Source organism: Oncorhynchus keta, chromosome 36, assembly GCF_023373465.1.
Source record: "Oncorhynchus keta strain PuntledgeMale-10-30-2019 chromosome 36, Oket_V2, whole genome shotgun sequence".
Taxonomy (NCBI): Eukaryota; Metazoa; Chordata; class Actinopteri; order Salmoniformes; family Salmonidae; genus Oncorhynchus; species Oncorhynchus keta.
In genome coordinates, this window is record NC_068456.1 from 15786952 (window position 1) to 15814119 (window position 27168).

A 27168-nucleotide genomic window follows, 5' to 3' on the forward strand; every position below is an offset into this window, starting at 1 on the left:
TTGAAACGTGTGGTCTTTTCGTGGCTTTCTTTTGCAAATTATAATGACTAACAGACTTTTTTCCTAAAACTTGTCAATACTAAACATCCTATTAGGTGTGGGACAGTCATTGTGTGACTAGAAATAAGTAGCAGGTCTATGACACTCCAGCAGCTGGAAATTGTTCCTCCCCAATTCAACTCTGGGAACACGGCGGCTCTCAACACCAGACCATGGTGCATGGTTTACCAACTGATACAGAAAACGTCACCGGAATCAAAACTTTACAGTTTTTCTATTTCAATGTATGCTACAAAATCCTTGCAACCAATAGAATGGGAGGGGGTAGAGTGCAGTTGAAGTGTGTCAATGAAAATAAAATAACTAATGTAAAATATACTGTGTCCATAAAATGTGTATACAGTTGAAGTCGGAAGTTTACATACACTTAGGTTGGAGTCATTAAAACTTAAATTTATTTGGCTCAGGTGTATGTAAACTTCTGACTTCAACTGCAGGTTGAGAACTTTTGCAAAACAGCACAGTTGGAAAATATATGGCAAATATAAATCAAAACTGGATGGTCTTCAGAGATAGATGGGAGGGGTTGAGGGTAGCTGAAGGCTGGGACTAAAAACAAACAAAAGGTAACTATTGTCAAATATAATATTTCCGTAAAATGTATAAGCTTGAAGTAGAAGCCTAAAGTAGAAGTATTGTTGTCCATTAGTTTACTCCAATTAGGGGAGGGGTGGTGGGGTTAGGGGAAAATAAAGGAAAATGTATTAAAAAAAATATATATACACCACCGTTCAAAAGTTTGGGGTCAATTATAAATGTCCTTGTCCATTAAAATAACATAAATTTGATCAGAAATACAATGTAGATTTGTTAAGGTTGTACATTTCTATTGTAGCTGGAAACAGATGATTTCTAATGGGATATCTACGTAGGCGTACAGAAGCCCATTATCAGCAACCATCACTCCTGTGATCCAGTGGCACGTTGTGTTAGCTAACCCAGGTTTATCATTTTAAAAGTCTAATTGATCATTATAAAACCCTTTTGCAATTATGTTAGCACATATGAAAACTGTTTTTCTGAATAAAAGAGCAATAAAACTGTCCTTCTTTAGACAAGTTGAGTATCCTGGAGCATCATAATTTCTTTGTTCGATTACAGGCTCAAAATGGCCAAAAACAAAGACTTTTCTTCTGAAACTCGTCAGTCTATTCTTGTTCTGAGAAATGAAGGCTATTCCATGCGAGAAATTGCCAAGAAACTGAAGATCTCGTACAACGCTGTGACCTACTCCCTTCACAGAACTGCGCAAACTGGCTCTAACCAGAATAGAAAGTGAAGTGGGAGGCCCCGGTGCACAACTGAGTAAGAGGACAAGTACATTATAGTGTCTAGTTTGAGAAACAGACACCTTATATGTCCTCAACTGGCAGCTTCATTAAATAGTACTCGCAAAACACCAGTCTCAACGTCAACAGTGAAGAGGTGACTCCGGGATGCTGGCCTTCTAGGCAGAGTTGCAAAGAAAAAGCCATATCTCAGACTGGCCAACAAAAATAAAAGATTAAGATTGGCAAAAGAACACAGACACTGGGTAGAGGAACTCTGCCTAGAAGGCCAGCATCGCGGATTTCCCTCTTCACTGTTGACGCTGAGATTGGTGTTTATTGGGTACTATTTAATGAAGTTGCCAGTTAGACCCCAAACTTTTGAACGATAGTGTATATTTACAAGAAAATATGTTGGTTATTGGAAATGATGCAGACAATTACGTTGATGGAAGCCACAATCTACCTGCAGTATTAAAGCTGATATTGTTTGTGAGGAGAATACCTCTGCCCCCGATTTACAATTAAAACCGGTAAATTAATAATTTGTTGTGCTCATTGCTTAAGTGGATACCTATTCAACCAAAGTGGAAAAACTGGAAAAGACCACCAATCGAAAATCATTCCCATAGATTCAATGTGTGGTTCACAGGCTCATTATTCACAATCATGCAGCCGAGCCTGTAGCTATGATGTTGCCCTCAGCATAAGAAAATGATGAGATTACAAACTCATCTTTTTGTACAAGGAACAATATTACTGTTTTTTGCTGAGCATTGAACTTATAATTATATTGACTATGGTCCAGGACTTTTACATCGTGATGACACAATGCCAATTAATGAGCAATGGGCAATATATGGGTCCAGCAGCTATCCTATTTTTGACTGTTTAGGCATTTAGGCGTACATATGTCATATCTTTTTCGTTGAACGTTTTTCTTCATTACCCACCCGTACTCTTCAAGTCTGCTCACTTACTTGTTAAGGTCTGAATTGGTTACTTATTTTGTTTTACTGTCGTTATTATTCCATTTTTGTATACCTTAAGACCAAAAATATGCTGCTTAAGAGATTTCTTATGTACGGCTGTCACTCGCCGTTATGCTACACCCCAGTATTTATAGTGCTGGGTAGGGGGAACCTGGGAGAGACGGCTGGGGGCTAGGGAAGGGGGGCGATTTATAGAGATGGTCTTCTGGGTGTGGAGCGACCAATGGGTAGATTTCCCTGTGGATCCTGCTTTTTATTTAACATCCATGGGCTTATCAACTCTAAAGACAACAATTGCGTTTTAGAAACGCCTTAGTATTCCTATCAAGCGTTCCAGCTGTCTTGATATTCTAGAAATAACCATATTGATATAGCAGTGTTCCAATAATCACACTTACCGGTACTCCAAAAGGACACACATAGAAAAGAGAATAATTTGTACAAACTGGCTGCTTTTTCATCAGCCCCAAACAAAACTAAGGGTGTAATCATAATGAAACATAAGAAACCAAAAAGGCAGAATCACTTTCCTTAAAGGGTAGGTAGCATAAACCTAACGACATGTAACATATGGATTTGCATTAGAACGTCCCAATGCAAAAATACACCTCACTTTTCTATTTTTTGAGTTATTACATAAAACTGGTCAGAATGCCAGAGTCATAGCAGAAAAAACATTGTCGTGTGGGACGTAATAGGGAAGACCCAGAAAGCCAGCCTATTCCCTATAATGTAAACTCCACCAGAAAAAGCTTTTAATGTATAACTTTTGCACTCATGGCTACTGGTTTCAATTTTCAGCCAATTTACAAGAAAATAATTTATGAATTTATTGTTACAAATCAGCTTGCAAGGTTGCTAGCAAACTAGCCTGCCAGCGTTATCTCTACGAGCCTGCTAACGTTATCTCTACAAGCCCGCTAATGTTATCTCTACGAGCCTGCTAACGTTACGTTAGCACTGCGTGAGTCAGCCAGTTGCTTTCAACATCTAGTTTACCACTACGTCAAAATAAACCATCATTTTGGAAATACATAATGCTATCAAATGATCAAATAATGTCACCGGTACATGCAGTTATCATAGCCAGCCAGCCAGCCAGCTAAAGTTAGTTATGTTTGCCTGCTAGCTAGGCTAGCAACCTAACTAGCCTAGCTAGTCAACCACCACGGTTGACGTAGCTAAGTAGTAAGCCAGAGAAGAACTAGTCTAGTATTAATGAGGTTGTATTCAGAGAGTATATGTTGGAGGCCCTTGGTTGAGTATAGAGAGAAATAGGGTGTCTTTTATGGGAAGAGATGGTCCAGTGCATTAGGAATGAATTCAGACCCCTTGACTTTTTCCTCATGTTGTTACGTTACAACCTTATTCTAAACTGCATTAAATCGTTTTTTCCCTCATAAATCTACACACAATACCCCCATAATGACAAAGCAAAAACAGGTTGTTAGAAATGTTTGCAAATGTATTAAACATGGAAATATCACATTTACTTAAGTATTCAGGTCCTTTACTCAGTGCTTTGTTGAAGCACCTTTGGCAGTGATTACAGCCTCGAGTCTTCTTGGATATGACACTACAAGCTTGGCACACCTGTATTTGGGGAGTACCTTACATTCTTCTCTGTAGATCCTGTCAAGCTCTGTCAGGTTGGATGTGGAGCATTGCTGCACAGCTATTTTCAGGTCTCTCCAAAGATGTTCGATTGGGTTCATGTCCAGGCCCTGGCTGGGCCCCTCAAGGACACTCAAAGACTTGTCCCGAAGCCACTCCTGCGTTGTCTTGGCTGAATGCCTAGGGTCGTGATCCTGTTGGAAGTTTAACCTTCCTCCCAGTCTCAGGTCCTGAGCACTCTGGAGCAGGTTTTCATCAAGGATCTCTATGTACTTTGCTCTGTTCATCTTTGCCTCGATCGTGGCTAGTCTCCAAATCCCTACCACTGAAAAACATAATGCTGCCACCACCATGCTTCACCGTAGGGATGGTGCCAGGTTTCCTCCAGACGTAACGCTTGGCATTCAGGCCAAAGAGTTCAATCTTGATTTCATCAGACCAGAGAATATTGTTCAACAAACTAGAATGGTCCAAACACACCAAGACAGTCGTAAAGAGGGCACGACAAAGCCTATTCCCCCTCAGGAAACAAATAAGATTTGGCATGGGTCCTGATATCCTCAAAAGGTTCTACAGCTGCAACATCGAGAGCATCCTGACCGGTTGCATCACTGCCTGGTACGACAATTGCTCGGCCTCCGACCGCAAGGCACTATAGAGGGTAGTGCGTACGGCCCAGTACATCACTGACGCTAAGCTGCCTGCCATCCAGGACCTCTACACCAGACGATGTCAGAGGAAGGCCCTAAAAATTGTCAAAGACCCCAGCCACCCCAGTCATAGACTGTTCTCTCTACTACCGCATGGCAAGCGGTACCGGAGTCCCAAGTCTAGGACAAAAAGGCTTCTCAACAGTTTTTACCCCCAAGCCATAAGACTCCTGAACAGGTAACCTAATGGGTACTCGGACTATTTGCATTGTGTGCCCCCCCTCACCCAACCCCTCTTTTACACTGCTGCTACTCTCTGTTTATCTTATATGCATAGTCACTTTAACTATACATTCATGTACATACTACCTCAATTGGCCCTACCAACCAGTGCTCCCGCACATTGGCTAACCGGGCTATCTGCATTGTGTCCCACCACCCACCAACCCCTCTTTCACGCCACTGCTACTCTCTGTTCATCATATAGGCATAGTGACTTTAATCATATCTACATGTACATACTACCTCAATCAGCCTGACTAACCGGTATCTGTATGTAGCCTTGCTACTGTTATAGCCTCGCTACTGTATATAGCCTGTCTTTTTACTGTTGTTTTATTTCTTTACTTACCTATTGTTCACCTAACACCTTTTTTGCATTGTTGGTTAGAGCCTGTATGTAAGCATTTCACTGCAAGGTTTACACCTGTTGTATTCGCTGCACGTGACAAATAAACTTTGATTTGAAATCCTTTTTTCTACTGTATATTTACAACTTACGTCAGCTATGCTGGTCTATGGAGTCCCTTGGGAAACCCAACTACCGAACCATCCAATGATGGGATATATAAATCAATTATCTTAGCTTCAGAAATGACTGATCTCTATTATATATAAACAACTTTTGGAAAACTAATATTCTGAGCTAACAATTAAAAGAGTATTGTCCACAGATCTAATTGAATCTGAAAACCCTTTAACTGGAACAGAATATGAAAAGATATGACCTTAGCATCCTGTAATCCGAGCATCAATTTATACATTTTAAGTCAGTTGACAGACTGCATTTAAGACCAAGGAAACATTTTACGATGAAGTTATCCCCAACTCCCAGCTGTTCATTATGTCTCCTAAATCAGGTAGGCACATTCCTCCATATGATGTGGGAATGCCCTACAGTTAAATACTTTTGGGGCAAAGTTACAAAATTCCTTTTGAAGTGCATGAATCTAAATATTCAATGCTTTGCATCTATTATGTTACTTAACGATGATAGCTCCTCGAATCTCTCAATCAAGCAACGATTACTGCTGGCAGGCATCATTTCCGAAAAATGGAATGGCACTTACCTCACTCTCTGCCAATTCACCAGTGGATACAGTTACTGTTAGAAGTTATAACATTAGAATTATCAACAGCGAGACTGAATGGTGCTAGTCAAGGAACAATTGAGGCCTGGACAAATATACTCAGAAGAGAATAATCTCAGCTAAAGCCCAACACATACAAGTAAACAATACATACATGGTTGGGGCTGTAAGGCCCACTTCTTTTTTGTCTTCTGTTCCTCATTACATTGAATTTATTATCATTTAAACTCTATATGTATTTCTTACTGTTTTTTGAGTGGCAGCTTACATGTACGTTTGAAATGGATAATGTACCTGTACCCCCCAACAAAAACCAACAAAACAAATAAAAATGTGGTCCTCCAAAAAGTAATATATCACATAGTAACGGCTGTGACTGTGTCTTGTAGACCTGGGCCATATGTATCAAGAGCCTCAGAGTAGGATTGCTGATATGGGATAAGTTTAGCCTTTTAGATGACAATAAATAAGATTACCTGGCCAGGGGGGACCTGATCCTAGAACAGCACTGCTACTCTGAGACACTCGATATGGTCCCTGATAATTATGTTTCTTGGCATTAGAATTTAGCCTACCCTCACGTTGTGAAATGAAATTGTGCTCTGCATCTAGGAAAATACTGTATGTAAGTATTTTAATCCCCTGTTAATGATGTTGTACATGCATTCATTTCAGGTAAGTTTCTCGTTAAAGTAGTTTATTTCAGATATGAAGCACTGAAATACACAGGATCAGTGTGGACATTAAACAACAGAAAATCTCAAATTACACTCAATTAATCTGCCTTTGTCTAGAATACACAATCACTGGCATAATTAAGCCAGCAGAGCCTGCTAAATGGAAAAGAACAAGACTGTGATAGACAGGCATTAGTCTTATTCAGTCCTTCCAGATCAGTAACCCCCAAAGAGGTGAGAGCTAGGGAGCAAAATGGAACAATTTGGAGGGACTTCACGCAGTCTCTGTTGTTCTGTTGCCTCCTGCTGGGAGAAAGTGAACCTTCAGTTATCGGTGAACATACCAGTCGTATAGGTTACTAATGGACAACGATCCGTTAGTCAGAAGGTGCAGATAAAATGTCAAGTGCACCAACGGAAAGGAAATAGCAAACATGAAGGTTGGCAGTGATCACACTGACCTATCTCTGGTGTTGGGCCACTGTGCTGTAGACCACATCACCTGGTTCTGCTTCCTGTAAGAGAGGAGGAACACACACAGATTGATAGCTATAATGGTGATTTACAGAGCCTATATACATATAAGCTTCTGCCAGTACAAACACATACAGGTATGAATAAGTTAAGCAAGTCATCAACACAGTAGAGCAGCTTTTTATGCAGGCTTTAGTCTTGGTGACCACAGTGTTGTATGTCACTGCATCATCAGGTAATGGGTCCTGATGGTAGACGGTTCGATAGAGTTATTCAGATAACATTTACATCCATTTTGTATTTATTGTACATTCTACAGTACATCAGGGCTGTCAATTCACGTTCTGCTTCTCAAGACAGAAAAATACTATACAAGACCAGCAGTGTGTATGTGTTTATTTAGTTTAATGTTTACCCTTTGTGCTGTCCTGTGCTGCATAGGAATCACAGTGCTGTATAAGTCACCATGTCTCTCAGGGTTTAGGCCCTGTGTGATGGAGGAGAGAGAGCAACATGATCTCATCCACTCAGAGAGGGGGTTAGTTGGGTTGCAGAGGGTTTAGGCTGGGTTGGAGGGGGGGTTGGGTCAAAATATGAGGTTTTTACCTGTTGTGCTGTTCCTCTGGTGTGACTCACAGTGCTGTAGGTTATGTTCTGCTCAGAGTCAGCAGACTGCTGAAAGAATGAAACACAAACCTTGTTAACATCAAACTTTTTTTTTTACGACATAAGGCTGTTGTACACGTGTAATTTGACACATGCATTTGCAGTTTCAATGTATTCTAATGAATGTACAAAATGTGTTGTCATTCAAGTGTCAGGAGTTGTGGTGAGGGATTTGAGGAAGTCAAATATGCATACTCAGTGCATGACTACATTGAGAAACCCAGTTCTCTTTAAACTGTTTAACTTAATATTCTTGAGTCCAGTAAATCTAAGATATCGGGTTGATAATTGATGCCTTTTATGACTATCAACCAAAGAGAGCCCTAGAATATCAAGAAGTGAAAGGAACAGATGTGTGAGAAGATAACTCATAGCTTACTACTGTGGTGTTTGCAGGTTGGTCCTTTGCCTTCTTGTCCTCTGAAATAAACAAAAGAGGATGTTGGTACTAGTGATCTTTGATGTCAAACTTTTCATTTATAGTATCAACTGTCCTGTATTTATTATATTCTGCAAATGACATTATTCATTATTATTACAAACACTTTTTAATCCATTTTTATTAAAACAAATACTTACTTTGTTTTCTCAACTTCTTCAATGTGACCAAGGTAACAGCTATCACCACCACCAACAGGCTCAGAGGAATGAGCAGGACAACCAGCAAACTGGAATTTAAAATGCAATTAAATAGAATATATAGATAATCACAGTCATTGATCTACATGTCATAGGCATAATTTTTGTTGCACTGTTGCGACAGAGTAGAAATACTTTGTAGCCTATCATGGTCCGAACACATTAGCTTTAGGAAGTAAGGAATAAGGAACTTCACCAAAAGAGGGAGGAGAAGAGAATGCCACAAATGCTTAAGTATGTCACAATACACACACAAAGAATGTCGAACCATGGGGAAGTGGTAAAGGAAGGTGTTTTTCATTTTGTATCCACTTTCATCCATTGCCCCCACACCCTTACAGTATCACCAACCATTTGGATGACTATTACATGTTTGTCGTTGAGCAGATGCTCCTATCCAGAGCGACAATTAGGGTTAAGTGCCTTTGCTCAAGGGCACATCAACAGATTTTTCTGATAAGTGGATTTGAACCGCCGTCCTTACGTTTGTACTGGCCCAAAGCTCTTAACCATTAGGCTACCTGCCGCCAATGTTCCATATAAGCTGTGCACAGCTCCCCCGCAGAAGAAATATCAGCCTCCACAGAGAAGCACGAGATTGAACTTCACTCAACTTTCACAAGATTTCTTTGTTAGTTAACACTATAAACATTTCCCTTCACTGTGGGAATTAAATCGAATCAATGCAATATTAGCCAATTTCATTGCAACAAATGAACAAAACGAACTATGCAATACTTAGTATGCAAAACTAACTATGCAAGAGATTTTCATGTAGGCAGAAGCCAGGCCCATACTCTACAGACCGGTGCACCATAACCAATAAGATCTGCAGTAGATCTGCAGTAGGCCTATATGCAAATTGACCATTGCCATATATAGATTTGTGCCATTCACTTTGAACTGGACTGTTTTACAGCATGAGCTATTATTATGTGTTTTGAGATCAAACCAAGAGCTGCATGTAGCCATGTGTTCACATTTGTTCAAATTATTTTCTAGTAAGTGAGTTACTAGCCTAGCTATAGATCATTTGTATTCGGCAATGTGGGAGTGACTGCTTCCTACAATAGCACAAAACGTGTACATTTCTAGCCATCTTTGAAAAACAAGTCAGGTAAAGAGCTTTTTTTATGTCTTAAAAGAGCAGTATTGTATTTTGAGAGAGACTTGAATAAGTTAAGTTGCCAACATGCAGAGGGTAGCATCATTTGTCTGATTCTCTGTAATAATGGTATGGGAATAATAATGAATTGTATTTTGTAAAGTGGTTTCTTGCATCAAACAACACAACAAAATGATCAGTCACCTCCTTGTCTGAAGGACAGATGGATAATTCATTGTCAAGCCTTGCATGTTTTTTTTTCAAAATTCTCATGGAATGTAGGCCTACATTGAACACCACACATTGGATGCTACTGTAGGCTGAAGGAAGTAACTGCTATTTCCATGTTAAAATGTTATCTGAGCCATAGTTTTTGATGGTCGGCCACTCTGGTAGGCCTACAGTATGATCAAATAGCCACAGTAACCTACGTGGCCCCTGTTTAAACAGTAAATTAAAGCAGGTACAGCCTCAGTGTTCACAGTAAACGTACGCCGGAAGTAGCACAGAATTTTCACAAGGTTCAAGTTTGCACTCAGCAGACCAGACATTTTCTCAGTGCTTAAACATTTTTAGAGGGAACATTGCCTGCTGCCCCTGTTAAAGTGAGGAGACTGAATACTGACCTCTGGATCCTTTCCTGTCGCTTCTCGTCAGTTCCCCCATTGTTCTGGTCTGTAACAGAAGGGGTGAATGTTGCCTGAGAAGTGTTACTCAGCACCTGTTAGGGAGCTTTTGTCGCTGTGAGAAGCTACAATAAATAGCTCCAATAAACTGACTGGTGTAAAATGTACATTTATATGATTACAACCAGGTAACTGGAAGGTTGATTAGCTAATCTATATAATGCTTTCTTAGCTTGTGTTTCACACATGCGTTAAAATTAAATTCCTTGAATTTTCAGTATTAATTTCAAATCTAGGTGGTAGATATGATGAACAGTTTTATAAAGATTGTTCAATTTCTTAATGAACTTTAACATGACTGACAGGATAATCTCAAGAGAATGTGTGGTCAAAAGATTTCCGTTTTGGGGGCTCCTGAGTGGCGCAGCGGTCTAAGGCACTGCTAGAGGCGATGATACAGACCCAGGTTTATTCCCTGGCTGTGCCACAACCAACCGTGGCCGGAAGTCCCATAGTACGGTGCACAATTGACCTAGCATCGTCCGGGTTAGGGAAGGGTTTGGCCACGGGGGCTTTACTTGGCTCATCGCACCTTAGCAACTCCTTGTGGCGGTCCGGGTGCCTGCAGGCTGACCCCGGTCGCCAGATGAGCGGTGTTTCCTCCAACACATTGGTGCGGCTGGCTTCCGGGTTAAGCTGGCAGGTGTTAAGAAGCGCGGTTAGGCGGGTCATGTTTCGGAGGACGCATGACTCCACATTCACCTCCACATTCGAGCCCTTTGGGGAGTTGCAGCGATGAGACAAGTTCGAAATTGTGAAGAAAAATGTCAAAGTACAAAATATATTTATTTCCACTTTGCTTCAGAAATGTTCCTTAATCTCTAACACTGGATGAATAAACGGGACTCATACATGGTTATATGGGATTGCTCTGTACTTACTTGTGGTGGTTGTGTTACTCTGTGTTGTGGTTGATTGGTTAACAGTGATATGAACAGGTATCTGTAGATCTCCAACTGCACACCAGTACCAGCCAGTGTTCTTCATTTTTAGTTGACTCATCGTTACGATCATTACTTTTTTTCCATTGGCAAGAATCCGCTTTAATTCTACTGATGCTCCATCTAAATTCCCAACAGTCCTCTCCACGCAAGAGCCACCCAGCCTGCACCAGCAGAAATCTCCAGAGTTACTATAGTTACAATTGACAGTGACACTCTGTCCTTCAACTCCAGTCACATGTTGTTGGTCCACATAGAGTCCTGCAGTACCTGCACATGAATGGATTTGAAAGGTCAACATTGGTGTGAATGTCAAATAATCCCCACACAGAGTACATGTTCGGTCATTTTAAAAAGGTACATCTAGATCAGAAAACACAAATGGTTTAAACAGAATTATGAGGCCAGATGCTCATCTAAACTATTCAATTTGACATGGTATTACAAAACTCCGTAGATGGTATTTTAATGATCAGAAAGGTAAGGATCTCACCTGTGGCAACTGACAGATATAGATGTGTGGTGTCACCGTTCTCCACAGCACACCAGAAATATCCAGAGACCCCTAGTTGCAGATTCTTCATGGTCACAGTGAAGACTCTTGTAGTAACATTATCAACGATGGACAACCAATTAGATGCACTCTGAGAGTGAGTACGTATTAGAGTAGAGCAAAAATTGAAAAAATATCCACTACACCAGTATTTCACATGTTTTTCAGAGCCATGATGATAGAGACATGGGATGGTGATGGAGCCTCCTTCACTTACAGACACATGACTCACTGTGGACACACCGTGAATACCTGTAGACACAACAGAAAATACATATATAGATACTTTAATTTCACCCAGCTGCTCAAGAGTCCCACCAGATGATCAGCCAAACCACTTGACAAAATGTATACATTTGTGACCTCTAGAGAAAAATGAGTGATACACATTGTCACATTATGTGTTTGTGACACCAGAGAAGACTGAGACATGTTAGTGCTGATGTTGTCACACCCAAATCCAGCCATGAGAACATAACGTAACACATAACATATTTAGCTTTGACACCCCTAAACTATGGAGACAAATCTCTAGTTTCAATCAGATACAATTTGAAGTTAATGAAATAGTTATGAAATACTATAACTTTGACTGGATGGTTGTTCTGATACCTACTGTAGTACAATGTTGGCAAAAAATGTTTGTGCAAAATATGTTACTGACACTTTTGTTATTAGGTCAATAGTTGCACACCATCCCTCAGCTGGGGCTCAGTCAACTGGGGCCCAGAGAGGGGAGAGGTCAGGCTTGTCATTTACATGTCCCTGGTGCTATACCGAATATCAGAAAGGGAAGAGAACAGGAGGGAACATTGTCTTCATATGTGAATGTGTCTTTACCTATTCTAAACCATGTGAAGGGATGGTGTGATTAATGGGGAACAAAAATAGAACTGTTTGGCCATAATGACCATTCTTATGTTTGGAGGAGAAAGGGGGAGGCTTGCAAGCCGAAGAACACCGTCCCAACCGTGAAACACGGGGTGGCAGCATCATGTTATGGGGGTGCTTCGCTGCAGGAGGGACTGGTGCACTTCACAAAATAGATGGCATCATTAGGGAGGAAAATTATGTGGATATATTGAATCAACCTCTCAAGACATTAGTCAGGAAGTTAAAGCTTGGTCGCAAATGAGTCTTCCAAATGGACAATGACCCCAAGCATACTTCCAAAGTTGTGGCAAAATGGCTTACGGACAACAAAGTCAAGGTATTGGAGTGGCCATCACAAAGCCCTGACCTCAATCCCATAGAAAATGTGTGGGTAGAACTGGAAAAGTGTGTGAGCAATCAGGCCTACAAACCTGACTCAGTTACTCTGTCAGGACGAATGGGCCAAAATTCACCCAATTTATTGTAGGAAGCTTGTGGAAATCTACCGGAAACATTTGACCCAAGTTAAACAATTTAAATGCAATGCTACCAAATACTAATTGAGTGTATGTAAGCTTCTGGCCCGCTGAGAATGTGATGAAAGAAATAAAATCTGAAATAAATAATTATCTCTACTATTATTCTGACATTTCACATTCTTAAAATAAAGTGGTGATCCTAACTAACCCCAAAAAATGAGTTTTTACTAGGATTAGATGTCAGGAATTGTGAAACTGAGTTTAAATTAATTTGGCTAAGTATGTAGTGTACTTTTCTAGGATATCTTAAGTATACAAAACATATACTATCATAAAACTTCACACTTAAAGAACACTTTAAATTAATTGTTTTTTCAGTCTTTGTAGTATACAACAGGTGGGTAGCAGGTAGCCTTGTGGTTAGGAGTGTTGGGCCAGTAACTGAAAGGTTGCTGGTTCAAATCCCTGAGCTGACAAAGTGAAACATCTGTTGATGGGCCTTTGAGCAAGGCACTGTCATGTCTTTACTATCATTAAATTGAAAACTTCATTTTTTTATCAAAGATTCTCTGTAATTAGTATTACGCAATCAAACTGATAAATCATGTAACCGTAATTAACTATGAATTCGGGGCACCAAGGAAAATATTCAGATTACAAAGTTATAATTTCCCAATATAACCTTTCAGATATTTTCATATCTGATCAACAGTCTTCTGATTAAGGAATTATTTATTTTACCTCACGTTAGTCTCATTCCAAACGTCGTAAATTGTTGGTTATCTGCACGCACCCAGTCTTCACTATGAGTCATCCATACATCAATTGTCTTAAATCATGTATTTATTACTAACTAAATAATTCACAGAAATGCATAAACAAGACAACAAATTAAATATGGTTACAAGAAATGATAGGAGAAGGTGCCCTAGTTGGCTAAACCGGCATGGCGGCTTGTTAGACAAAAGGGAAGAGGGGGTCGACTAAGAAGTCACTACAAAGTTAATGATTATAACAATTGAAATGCTAATCCTTTACACATGAACGCTCACTCTTTCGGGAACAATTGCAATCAATATATATATTTACGCTCAGTGTGTCGTCTTGATCTTTGCTGAAAATTGTATTTATTTTTTTGTCCTCTCTCGCTCTCTCTCTCTGTTAGAGTGAATTGTTCAAAGCGACATTCATTCATGTTGTTGTAGATTGGATGTTTCGGCGGTTGTCGTTCTTCGCGTTCAATGATACCGAATTCCTAGCTGCAGACAGTAGTAATTAATATCAAAGACTTGTTCTTATTCTGTCGGTATCGATAGTCTCAGAGTTTAACCACGTGGTATGGTTAAAATATTCAGCATGGTCTGCAACCTTTGTCCTCCCGTGATTGAGAGAAACATGGTCTACTTAGAATTTCTCAAAGTTGGGTTTTATTCGGAATTGCAAAAAAGGGGCTGTCCCAGGATGCCTGACCCTAACTGGGCTCATGGGCGGTCCTCTGATTTAGTTCAACTCAAAAGGGAATTGGAGTTTCCTTCATTAAACAGTCCAAAATCACATTACACAATTCTACAAACAGTATCATCCTCACTCATTCATCTTATACAGCAATTAGATGTAAACCTCATATCTGAGGCTATTATATAAACAGCATTATGGTAATGCGGCCACACCGTCTCCCATGAGCTTCCCCAATTTGTAACAACGGACCAGTTTGTAGCTGGATTCTTTACCGATCTTTTATACCTTCTCTGGAACCCTAAACGTTGTTCGGACCTCAAGTTCTGTGAGGTGGAAGAAATTCCTTTGTTCTCTATGAATCTTCACTTTATTTCTATACTGTGTGGCCATGAGGCAAGGTCTTCCCTAGGAATTTAGGACCTCACTCTGACCACAGCAGTCTGGTTGTAGAAGCAGAGAGCGGGGGATGGTGTTCGCTGTACCCAAAGAGGGTAACGTCATGACAGCACATAACCCTAATTTACCCAGGGTCGCTGACATTGATCCCTGGCACTGAACCCACTCTCAGGGGGAGTGGGATATGCACAAACTAATTTACGATTCACTCTTGTACATGTGTGAAATAGGACAAATTTAAGCGCCCAACTAATTATCTTATAAATATACTATCAACCTGCAATACACTTTTTAAAAGTGTAATTTAAATGCATTGTATTTAATTTTTTAATTATACTATATGTTCGCTATCATTACACTTAAACATACTCATTTAAAGTTGACTTCAATTTCATATGCTTTAATTGTAATTGAGTATATTAATTCAAAATACACTTGGAGTTGTTTTTAAGTTGAAGCATCGATTTTATTTTATGGAACTCTGCTTATGAGTTATAAAGTACTATACGGGCACGAGGCGAGACCCAGATGTAGACACAGGAGGCAGATGGTTTGAGTCTTTGATATTTATTGGTTATCCAAAAGGGGTAGGCAAGAGAATAATTGTGGACAGGCAAAAAGGTCAAAACCAGTTTAGAGTCCAGGAGGTACATTGTGGCAGACAGGCTTGAGGTCAGGGCAGGTGGGTACAGAGTCCAGAAAACAAGCAAGGGTCAAAACCGGGAGGACTAGCAAAAGAGAAAAGGCAGGAACATGGGAAAAACACACTGGTTGACTTGGAACATACAAGACAAATAGACCCAGACAGAAAACACCGGATTAAATCCCCAGAGGATAATGGGGAAGATGGGAAACACCTGGAGGGGGTCTTGACAAGCACAAGGACAGGTGAAACAGATCAGGATGTGACAGTAAGTCCAGGGAGATATGGGACCAGGGACAGGCAGTGGCTGAAGGAGGCCGGAAGGGGCTTGCCGCGGAGACTTATTCTAAGCACAAACAGTGCATGCGACGACGAAGGCAGATGCATCAGGAACCATTGTGGGCCACCAGAAACGTTGTCGGAGGAAGGCCAGGGTTCGACGGTAACCCGGATGACAGGTAAGCCAGATGACATGAGCCCATTCCAGGACCGGACTGAATAAGGGATGAACAAATGGTTAGCCGTTCCCCCTCCAGGGGCAGGATGGGAACGTTGTGCCTTGCGGACCAGGGTCTCAATACCCCAGCCCAAAGCAGCTGCAAGGAATGTGGTAGAGAGGATGGTCTCGGAGTCAGAGGATGTGGTAGGGTGACTGTACAGGTGAGAGAGGGTGTCAGGTTTAACATTCTTGGACTCAGGTGATAGGAAATGGTGAAGTTGAACCTGTTGAATAACAGAGCCCACCGGGCCTGCCTGGAGTTAAGGCGCTTGGCTGTGCGGAGATATTCCAAATTCTTGTGGCCGGTCCAAAACAAAAACTTATGTTCTGCTCCTCCCAGCCAGTTTCTCCACTCCTCCAGTGCCATCTTGACCACCAGGAGTTCTCGGTTACCCACGTTGTAGTTTCTTTCTGAGACGATGGGACAGGAAGGTGCAGGTCCTGGAGCTTTTGGTCCTGGACGGAATGCTGGGACAGGATAGTCCCCATTCCAATGTCAAAAGCATCGACCTCAACCACAAACTGACGGGACAGGTCCAGATCGATGAGGATGGGAGCCATAGTGAACCGGCGCTTCAGGTCCACAAAGGCTCTTTCAACCTCTGGGGACCATGTGAATGGTACCTTGGGAGAAGTGAGTGCCGAGAGGGGGGCCGCCAGGGTGCTGTAGCCTCGAATGAAACGTAGAAATGGTCAAATCCCAGGAAACGTTGTAGCTGCACCCTGGACGTAGGTTGGGGCCAATCCACTACTACTTTCACCTTTTCCGGGTCCATCTGGACATTTACTTCACCGATGACATATCCCAGAAAGGAGAGGGTAGAACTCGCATTTCTCCACTTTCACAAATAACTGCTTCTCCAGGAGGTGCTGAAGGACTTGTCGAACATGGAGGATGTGTTCTTGGGCACAATGGGGAAAAAAACAGGATGTTGTCAAGGTAGATGAACACAAAACGTTTTAACATGTCCCGGAGCACATTGTTTACCAGGGCCTGGAAGACCACGGGAGCGTTGGTGAGTCCAAACGGCATGACCAGGTACTCATAGTGTCCACTGGCAGTGTTGAAGGCTGTCTTCCACTCATCCCCTTCGCATATCCGAACCAGGTGGTAGGCATTCCGAAGGTCCAGCATAAAGAAGATGGTAGCCCCCTGGAGAGGTTCGAAAGCCGAGGAAAGGAGTGGTAAGGTGTAACGATTCTTGATCGTTATGTCATTAAGGCCCCGGTAGTCAATGCATGTACACAGGGTCTTGTCCTTCTTTTCCACAAAGAAAAAGCCCCAGCAGCCAGAGAGTCCTCAATATACTCCTACATGGCCTTGGTCGCCGGGCCAGATAGGGAATATAGCCGACCACGAGGCGGTGTGGTGCCTGGGAGAAAGTCAGTGGCACAATCATAGGGACGATGTGGGGGAAGAGAAGTAGCCCGTGCCTGGCTGAAGACATCCAGGAGGACATGGTACTCTGCGGGGATGGCAGATAAATCCGAGGCTTGATTTAAGCCCTGAGGAGACCATCTCGGGGAAGGCTGCCCTGCTTTGAGGCAATGAGAATGGCAGAACGGACTCCAACCCAGGATTGAACTCATGGTCCAATCAATAATGGGTTGTCTTTTTGGAGCCAAGAAAATCCCTACACAACAGGAACATGGGGGGACTCAATGAAGAGAAGATGTATAGCCTCACTGTGATTTCCTGAAACCCACAGACTAACAGGAACAGTGCTGTGGGTAACTCGACCAATGGATCGGAGTTGAGTGGGGATACCTAATTCAGAAACTAGGGGAGCGTCCATAAAACTCTCATCCGCCCCAGAGTCAATGAGCACCCGGAGAGACTTAGACTGGTCTCCCCATAGCAGTTTCACAAAAAAGGAGTGTGGTTGATGGGAATTGGAGGATTCTCAGTCTGGCTCACCAGAGTGCTTGTACCTACTAACAAAATATTTATCTTAACCAGGCAGGTGGCTATATAATGTCCCGCAGCCCCACAGTACAGACAACTGTTAGAACTTAGTCTAGGTGAACGTTTCCTAAGCAACAATCTACAGTAGCTCTGCCCAGTTGCATAGGTTCCGGTGTATCTGACTCACCTGTCACCGATGATAATGCTGTACTTTTATTTACACATTACATAATAAACATTACAGATAAAACATATTGAGATACTAAAGTGTGAAATGCAACTGGTGCACACTTATAAAAAACAATGACTTGTCACTGAGAGACTAGTCAGGATCGAGGGAAAGATGAACGGAGCAAAGTACAAAGAGATGAAAACCTGCTCCAGAGTGCTCAGGACCTCAGACTGAGGCGAAGTTTCACCTACCAACAGGACAACGACCCTAAGCACACAGCCAAGACAATGCAGAAGTGGCTTCGGGACAAGTCTCTGAAAGTCCTTGAGTGGCCCAGCCAGAGATTGAACATCTCTAGAGAAACCTGAAAATAGCTGTGCAGCAACACTCCCCATCCAACCTTACAGAGCTTGGGAGAAACTCCCCAAATACAGGTGTGCCAAGCTTGTAGCGTCATACCCAAAAAGACTTGAGGCTGTAATCGCTGCCGAAGGTGCTTCAGCAAAATACTGAGTAAAGTGTCTGAATACTTATGTAAAAGTAATATTTCAGTATTTTATTTTTTATACTTTTGCAAAAATAAAAAAATAAACATTTTTTGCTTTGTCATTATGGGGTATTGAATATAGACTGATGAAGGGGAGGGAAAGCAATTTAATCAATTTTAGAATAAGAATGTAACATAACAAAATGTGGTAAAAGTCTGTCTGTCTACCCCTATTCTTTGTCCCCCTGATAAAGGCTCTTGTAGCGGCAACGCGCCAGTAATCTTTTAAATTGTTGCTATAAAGCTGCAAACAATAAAGGATTTTACATTTTATTTCTGGAAGTTGGTTTGCAAAAAGGCTTTTTTGGCATTGTTTAATATCCAGCATTAACTTATTTTTGTTCTGTATTATTTCATGCCATGATCAAAGAGCACCTCATGGTATACAACTGTAACCAAATAAGTGCTTTATTCCTGTCTCTCTTCTTAATATGTTAGATCTTGATTACTGGAGGTTGTATTTAAATGTGTTATTTAAAAACTAGCTAGCTGCTGAAAAATACAAATGTTTCACAAATTAAAACAGCACTCATCAATACATCTGAGCACAACATAAAGAAGATCTTTAATGTGACTTCAATGTCTATGGACAAAGTAGAACGAATATTATAGTGTTATACATTTCATTATGTACTCAGTCTCAATGTCTGACATCGAGGAACTGAGCCTAATAATATCAAATAAAGAAATGACTTCCCTCACTTACCTGACAGTCCAGTGAGGAAGAAAATAATGTGCAGGACAAGGAGGAGATATGGAGCCATGATTGGATGAGAGAGAAATGCTCTGGTAGCTTTTATGTTTGAATGGACGCACTGGTGTGTGTCAGGGACCAGGGCACCCAGGCAACTAACTCTACTTCCTGATCTTCATGGATATCACTTATTTAACTCTTCCTGTTTTAATGACATTGCAACCATGTGCCCTGTGCAAGACCTTGTGTAGTCAATGGATTTCGCCAATGGTTTAAATGGGGAATTGACCCCTCGCTAAGCCCTGCCCCAGAATTTTGGGCAACCAATCAAATCAAATCGAATCAAACCGTCTTTATTTTTCACATGCCCCGAATACAAGAAGTGTAGACTTTACCGTGAAATGCTTACTTACAGGACCTTAACCAACAGTGCAGTTCAAGAAGAGTTAAGATATTTGCCATGTAAACTATGAGAAAAAGTCATTTAAAAAATGTACACAATAAGAATAACAATAATGAGGGGGTACGGTTACCAAGACAGTGTGTGGGGGTACATGTTAGATGAGGTCATTTGCACATGTATGTGGGGGTGAAGTCACTATACATAGATAATAAGATTCCTTAGTTTAATGAGATTCCTTAGTTTAATGATGAGCTTCATGTGCACTATGGTGTTCAACGCTGAGCTGTCGTCAATGAACAGCATTCTCACATATGTGTTCCATTAGTCCAGGTGAGAAAGGGCAGTGTGGATTGCGATTGATATTGCATCATCTGTGGATCTATTTGGGGCGGTATGGAAATTGGAGTGGGTCTAGGGTGTCCGGGAGGATGCTGTTGATGTGAGCCATGACCTGCCTTACAAAGCACTACATGGCTACCGACGTGAGTGCCACGGGGCGGTAATAATTTAGGCAGGTTACCTTCGCTTCCTTGGACACAGGGACAATGATGGTCTGGTTGAAACATATTGGTATTAGATTCAGTCAGGGAGAGGTTGAAAACGTCAGTGAAGACACTTGCCAGTTGGTCACACACCCTTTGAGTACACTTCCTGGTAATCTGTCTGGCCCAGGGGCTTTGTGAATTTTGACCTGTTTAAAGGTTTTGTTCACATCGGCTACCGATAGCGTTATCACACAGTCATCCAGAACAGCTGGTGCTCTCGTGCATGCTTCAGTGTTGCTTGGCTCGACTCGAGCATAAAAGGCATTTTGCTCATCTGGTAGGCTCACATCACTGGGCAGCTCGTGTCTGGGTTTACCTTTGTAGTCCGTAATAGTTTTCAAGACCTGCCACATCCGACAAGTGTCAGAGCCGGTGTAGTAGGATTCAATCTTAATCCTGAATTGACTCTTTGCTTGTTTGATGGTTTGTCTGAGGGCATAGCGGGATTTCTTATAAGCATCCAGATTTGTCTCCCGGTCCTTGAAAGTGACAGCTCTAGCCTTTAGCTCGATGCGGATGTTGCCTGTAATCCATGGCTTCTGGTTGGGATATGTACGTACAGTCACTGTGGGGATGACGTCGTCGGTGCACTTATTGATGAAGCCGATGACTGAGGTGGTGTACTCCTCAATGCCTTTGGATGAATACCGGAACATATTCCAGTCTGTGCTAGCAAAAGAGTCCTATGGTGTAGCATCCGCGTCATCTGACCACTTCTGTATTGAGTGAGTCACTGGTACTTCCTGTTTTAGTTTTTGCTTGTAAGCAAGAATCAGGAAGAGAGAATTATGGTCAGATTTGACAAATGGAGGGCGGGTGGAGAGCTTTGTATGCATCTCTTTGTGTGGAGCAATGGCGGTCTGGGATTTTACTCTGGTTGCACATGTCACATGCTGGTAAAAATGAGGTCAAACTTATTGAAGTTTGCCTGCATTAACCTCTCTTGGGTAGGGGGCTGTCACGCCTTGGTCTTAGTATTTTGTGTTTTCTTTATTTATTTGGTCAGGCCAGGGTGTGACATGGGTTTATTTTGTGGTGTGTTTTTGTATTGGGGTTTTAGTAGGTATTGGGATTGTGGCTGAGTAGGGTTGTCGAGGAAAGTCTATGGTTGCCTGAGGCGGTTCTTAATCAGGTGATTTTCGTTGTCTCTGATTGGGAACCATATTTAGGCAGCCATATTTTTTGAGTGTTTCGTGGGTGATTGTTCCTGTCTCTGTGTTTGTAGTCACCAGATAGGTTGTATAGGTTTTCTCATTCCGTTTGTTGTTTTGTATTGTTCGTGTTTTTTTCGTCATTAAAGATGTATCGAACTAACCACGCTGCATTTTGGTCCGACTCTCTTTCGACGGAAGAAAACCGTAACAGAATCACCCACCACACCAGGACCAAGCAGCGTGGTGACAGTCAGCGACAGCAGAAGCAACAAAGAGAGGAATGGACATGGGAGGATGAATTGTTCGGAGAAGGACCCTGGGATCAGCCTGGAGAATATCGCCGCCCCAAAGAAGAACTGGAGGCGGCGAGAGCTGAGAGGCACTGGTATGAGGAGAAGCAACAGCGGCAGCAGGAGCAACAATATCGGGACAACACTACTTGGGAGGAAATAGACAGGTGGGCGGTCGTCCCAGAGAGAGTGCCGGAGCCCGCCTGGGATTCGCTGGAGCAGTGCGAAGCAGGTTATCGGAGAATGGAATTGGCGAAGCAAGCATGGCGGCACGGACGGAAGACCGAGAGTCAGCCCCAAAAATGTATTGGGGGGCTCAGGGAGAGTGTGGCAGAGTCAGGGTTCAGACCTGAGCCAACTCCCCCTTATCGTGAGGAGCCAAGTAGGAGACCAGAACCAGAGCCGGTGTTGGAGGTGAGTGAAACAGAGACTGTGAAGGAGTTAATGGGGAAAGTGGAGGAGAGAGTTATGAGGGAGTTGCTGGTTTGGTGCTTTAAATACGATATTTGCCCGACGGAGCATGTCGGGGATTTAATGGCACCTGGGTCAGCGCTCCATACTCGTCCTGAGGTGCGTGTTAGTCGTCTGGTGAAAATTGTGCCAGCCTTACGCACTAGGCCTCCTGTGTACCTACCTAGCCTTGCACGTCCTGTGCCAGTCATGCTCTCAGGCTCTCCAGTACGCCTTCACGGTCCGGTCCATCCTGTGCCACCTTCACACACCAGTCCTCCGGTGGCAGCTCCCCGCACCAGGCTTCCTGTGCGTGTCCTCGGTCCAGTACCACCAGTGCCAGCACCACGCACAAGGATTTCAGTGCGCCTCGCCTGTTTAGCGCAGCCAGAGCCTTCCTCCTCTACAGCGCTGCCTGAGTCTCCCGCCTGTTCAGCGCAGCCAGAGCCTTCCTCTTCTACAGCGCTGCTGGAGTCTCCCGCCTGTTCAGCGCAGCCAGAGCCTTCGTCCTCTACAGCGCTGCTGGAGTCTCCCGCCTGTTTAGCGCAGCCAGAGCCTACCTCCTTTCCAGTGCTGCCGGAGTCTCCCGCCTGTCTAGCGCTATCAGAGCCTTCCTTCTCTTCAGCGCAGCCAGAGCTGCTAGTCTGCATGGAGAAGCTAGAGCTGCCAGTCAGCATGGAGCAGCCAGAGCCTCCAGTCTGCATGGAGCAACCAGAGCTGCCAGTCTGCATGGATCAGCCAGAGCTGCCAGTCTGCATGGAGCAGCCAGAGCTGCCAGTCTGCATGGATCAGCCAGAGCTGCCAGTCTGCATGGAGCAGCCAGAGCTGCCAGTCTGCATGGAGCTGCCAGAGCTGCCAGTCTGCATAGAGCTGCCAGTCTGCATGGAGCTGCCAGAGCAGCTAGAGCCGCCAGTCAGCCAGGATCCACCAGTCGGCCAGGATCCGCCAGTCAGCCATGATCTTCCAGATCCGCCAGTCAGCCAGGATCCGCCAGTCAGCCATGATCTTCCAGATCCGCCAGTCAGCCAGGATCCGCCAGTCAGCCATGATCTTCCAGATCCGCCAGTCAACCAGGATCCGCCAGTCAGCCAGGATCTGCCAGAACCACCAGCTAGCCAGGATCTGCCAGAGCCAACTACCTGCCTGAGCTTCCTCTCAGTACTGTGCTTCCCCTCAGTCCCGAGCTTCCCCTCAGTCCCGAGCTTCCCCTCAGCCCCGAGCTTCCCCTCAGTCCCGAGCTTCTACCTCAGTCCCGAGCTGCCCCTCAGTCCAGTGGGGTCCTTGGTGAGGGTTATTAGGCCAAGGTCAGCGGCGAGGGTCGCCAATCATAGGACACGTTACAGGGGGACTAAGACTTGGTTGGAGTGGGGTCCCAGTCCCGAGCCGGAGCCGCCACCGTGGACAGACGCCCACCCGGACACTCTCCTATGGGTTTAGGTGTGCGGCCGGGAGTCCGCACCTTGGGGGGGGGGTTCTGTCACGCCTTGGTCTTAGTATTTTGTGGTCAGGCCAGGGTGTGACATGGGTTTATTTTGTGGTGTGTTTTTGTATTGGGGTTTAGTAGGTATTGGGATTGTGGCTGAGTAGGGTTGTCGAGGAAAGTCTATGGTTGCCTGAGGCGGTTCTTAATCAGAGGCAGGTTTTTTTCGTTGTCTCTGATTGGGAACCATATTTAGGCAGCCATATTCTTTGAGTGTTTTGTGGGTGATTGTTCCTGTCTCTGTGTTTGTAGTCACCAGATAGGCTGTATAGGTTCTCATTCCGTTTGTTGTTTTGTATTGTTCGTGTTTTTTTCGTCATTAAAGATGTATCGAACTAACCACGCTGCATTTTGGTCCGACTCTCTTTCGACGGAAGAAAACCGTAACAGGGGCAGTATTTTCACGTCCAGATGAAAAGCGTGCCCAAAGGAAACTTCCTGTTACTCAGGCCCAGAAGCTAGGATATGCATATAATTAGTAGATTTGGATAGAAAGCACTCTAAAGTTTCTAAAACTGTTAAAATTATGTCTGTGAGTATAACATAACTGATATGGCAGGTGAAACCCCGAAGGACAAATCATACCCCCCCCCCCCCAAAAAAAATACAGCCTACCTGTAACGGTTTTCTTCTGGGGAAAGAGAGGCAGACGAAAATGCAGCGTGGTTATTTTTGTAATAAAGATGAAAATACAACAATCTACAAAACAAGAAACGTGAAGAAAAAAAAAACAGTCCTATCTGGTGCCACATACACAAAGACAGGAACAATCACCCACAAAACCCAACACAAAACAAGCTACCTAAATATGGTTCCCAATCAGAGACAATGACTAACACCTGCCTCTGATTGAGAACCATATCAGGCCAAACATAGAAATAGACAAACCAGACAAACATAGAATGCCACCCAGCTCACGTCCTGACCAACACTAAAACAAGGAAAACACACACGAACGATGGTCAGAACGTGACACTACCACTGTTTTCAATGGCTGTCACGTTTATTATAAGGCAACATCCTCCCAGATTGCAGCTCCTAGGACTTCCACTAGATGTCAAGACTCTTTAGAAAGAGTTCCATCCTGGTTTTGGGAAAAATGAGCCAGAAATGGTAGTTTTTCTAGGTGGCTCCTATTTTGGCTGTAGTGTTTCCAAGTGTGTGAAAGAGAGAGTGTTCTTTGGTATTTTTCTCCGGTAAAGACAATAACGATTCTCCATCTTAAATGTTATCGTTTATTTACGTATTAGGGTACCTAAGGTTTGATTATAAACAGAGTTTGACCTGTTTGGAAAAGTTTATTACTAATGTTTGGGATTCATTTTGTATGCCTTTTGATGGAGGGAAACTGGGTGGATTATTGACTGAAGCGCACCAGCTAAACTGAGTTTTTATGGATATACAGAAGGACATTATCGAACAAAAGGACCATTTGTGATGTATCTGAGACCTTTTGGAGTGCCAACAGAAAAAGATCATCAAAGGTAAGGCATTTATTATTTCGCTATTTCTGACTTTCGTGGCGCACCTGCCTGGTTGAAATATGTTTTTCATGCTTTTGTATGCGGGGCGCTGTCCTCAGATAATTGCATAGTGTGCTTTCCCCGTAAAGCCTTATTGAAATCTGACACAGCAGCTGGATTAACAAGAAGTTAAGCTTTATTGTGATGTATTACACTTGTGATTTTATAAAAGTTAAATATTTATTATTCTGTAGTTTGAATTTCATTCTGCAATTTCACCGGATGTTGGCCAGGTGGGACGCTACCATCCCACCTGCCCATAAGAAGTTAAAGTCATCAGCCACTAAAAGCGCCGCTTCTGGGTGAGCATTTTCTTCTTTGCTTGGTTTGCTTGGTTGAGAACGGTCTTAGTGCCAGCTTCATTCTGTGGTGCTAAATAGACAGCTAGGAATAATGTAGATGAGAACTCTCTTGGTAGATAATGTGGTCTACTGCTTATCATTAGGGACTCTACCTCAGGCGAGCAATACTTCGAGACTTCTTTAATATTAGACATCATGAACCAGCTGTTATTGATAAACACACACGCCCACCCCTCATCTTACCAGAGGTAGTGTCTCTGTTCTGCTGGTGCATGGAATTTCCCGCTAGCTCTATATTGTCTGTATCTTCGTTCAGCCACGTCTCGGTGAAACATAAGATGTTACCATTTTTAATATCCCGTTGATAGGATAATCTTAATCGTAGGTCATCAATTGTATTATCCAATGATTGCACATTAGCAAGAAGAACGGTTGGCAGTGGGAGTTTACTCGCTGGCATATGGATCTTCAGATGGATGCCCGATCTGCGGCCCCTGCGTCTTTTCTTCACGCAAAAGGTGGGGGATCTGGCCCTGTTCCAGTGAAAGCATATCCTTTTTGTCGGACTCGTTAAAGGAAAAGGTTTCTTCCAGTCCGCGGTGAATAATCGCTGTTCTGATGTCCAGAAGATCTTTTTGGTCATAAGAGATGGTAGCAGCAACATTATTTACACAATAAGTAAAAAAATAAGTAGGTCTAAAACTTCAGTCACCTGCCAACATAGCGTTCATGTTTATTGCCTGTTACAACTGTTTTATTGACCAGTTGGCCAGGTGTCAATGTTTCAAAAGCCTTACCTATTCATTCAACCAGTTTGAATACAAAAGAAGCCATCCACCCTTGATGGGCGATCAGCAGAACAATAGAATCTGAGAGCATGTGAGAAGTTTTGATGACAGAAATGATGACTAACATTTATCACATTTTTATTTTGATATTAAATGAAGTAATCCCAAATGTAATCAACTGTTTTAAAGAATGTAACTGTAATATGGAGTGATATCAGTACGAACAGCAATTATATTTGAATACCATAAATTAGCATTTGTATTAGTATATTTTTGAATTTGTAATGCACAGATTGAATCATATAATTCATAATTTGAACTTATATTTCATGATTTGAAACTGAATTGAATGAATATTGCAGTCAGTTATAACATTCTATATCATTTCAATTTAATTCTAATTCAATATATTTATATTCAGTTTCAATATAGTAAATATTGCATTCATTGTCTGTGTATCAAGTTTACAAACTATTATTTGATCAAAGTTTCATATTGAACTTTCAGTTTTCACATTCAGTTCATTCAGGAGACAACATCCTGGTACAACAGACAGAGTGAAATGCTCTCTGTGGTAAACAGAAACTTCTGGCGGTCTCTGAAGACAATGTGGCATGTTGAATTTATTTACTTCCTTTGAATTTGGCTTGAGGGTTTGAACCGTTTTGGCTGTCAGCTACCCTATTCCTGAAGCCTAGACTCTCTGGAACATGGACGTGCCTCCTGTTCCCCTCTATGCTGATCTCAGGCCGTGCAGGACTCGTTAGAATGGAGTGTCACAAAAACCGCAATTTGGCCCCCATAAGAAGATAGTTGAATGGCCCTAACATAGCCCTTCTAAGGATATCCTTTCACTCCCTATTTAATCTTG

At 42.7% G+C, this 27168-nt stretch overlaps 1 protein-coding gene across 2 annotated transcripts; it reads right to left on the minus strand.

The window, feature by feature from the left end:
- Window positions 1-6630: 6630 nt before the first annotated feature.
- Window positions 6631-19553, minus strand: LOC118369702 (polymeric immunoglobulin receptor-like). Of its 2 annotated transcripts, none has more exons than XM_035754325.2 (10): window positions 19375-19553; window positions 11636-11947; window positions 11083-11412; window positions 10142-10190; window positions 8351-8439; window positions 8151-8191; window positions 7712-7780; window positions 7521-7592; window positions 7093-7146; window positions 6631-6937 (listed from the first exon to the last, which is right to left on the minus strand). In XM_035754325.2, the coding sequence occupies exons 1-9, from the start codon at window positions 19430-19432 to the stop codon at window positions 7093-7095; spliced, it is 1074 nt and encodes a 357-aa protein (XP_035610218.1). In that variant the 5' UTR covers window positions 19433-19553; the 3' UTR covers window positions 6631-6937. The 2 variants fall into 2 exon arrangements, with proteins under 2 accessions (XP_035610218.1, XP_035610217.1); XM_035754324.2 differs by having other exon boundaries at window positions 6631-6934; window positions 19375-19552.
- Between the last annotated feature and the right edge of the window lie 7615 nt (window positions 19554-27168).

Excerpts from the sequence above, each read along its gene's own strand:
- LOC118369702 (XM_035754325.2), bottom strand. The coding sequence starts at position 19,432 with ATGGCTCCATATCTCCTCCTTGTCCTGCACATTATTTTCTTCCTCACT. Across the intron at positions 10,191-11,082 it reads GAGTAACACAACCACCACAA|ACCAGAACAATGGGGGAACT; the intron begins GTAAGTACAGAG and ends CTTCTGTTACAG. Across the intron at positions 8,192-8,350 it reads GAAGAAGTTGAGAAAACAAA|AGGACAAGAAGGCAAAGGAC; the intron begins GTAAGTATTTGT and ends TGTTTATTTCAG.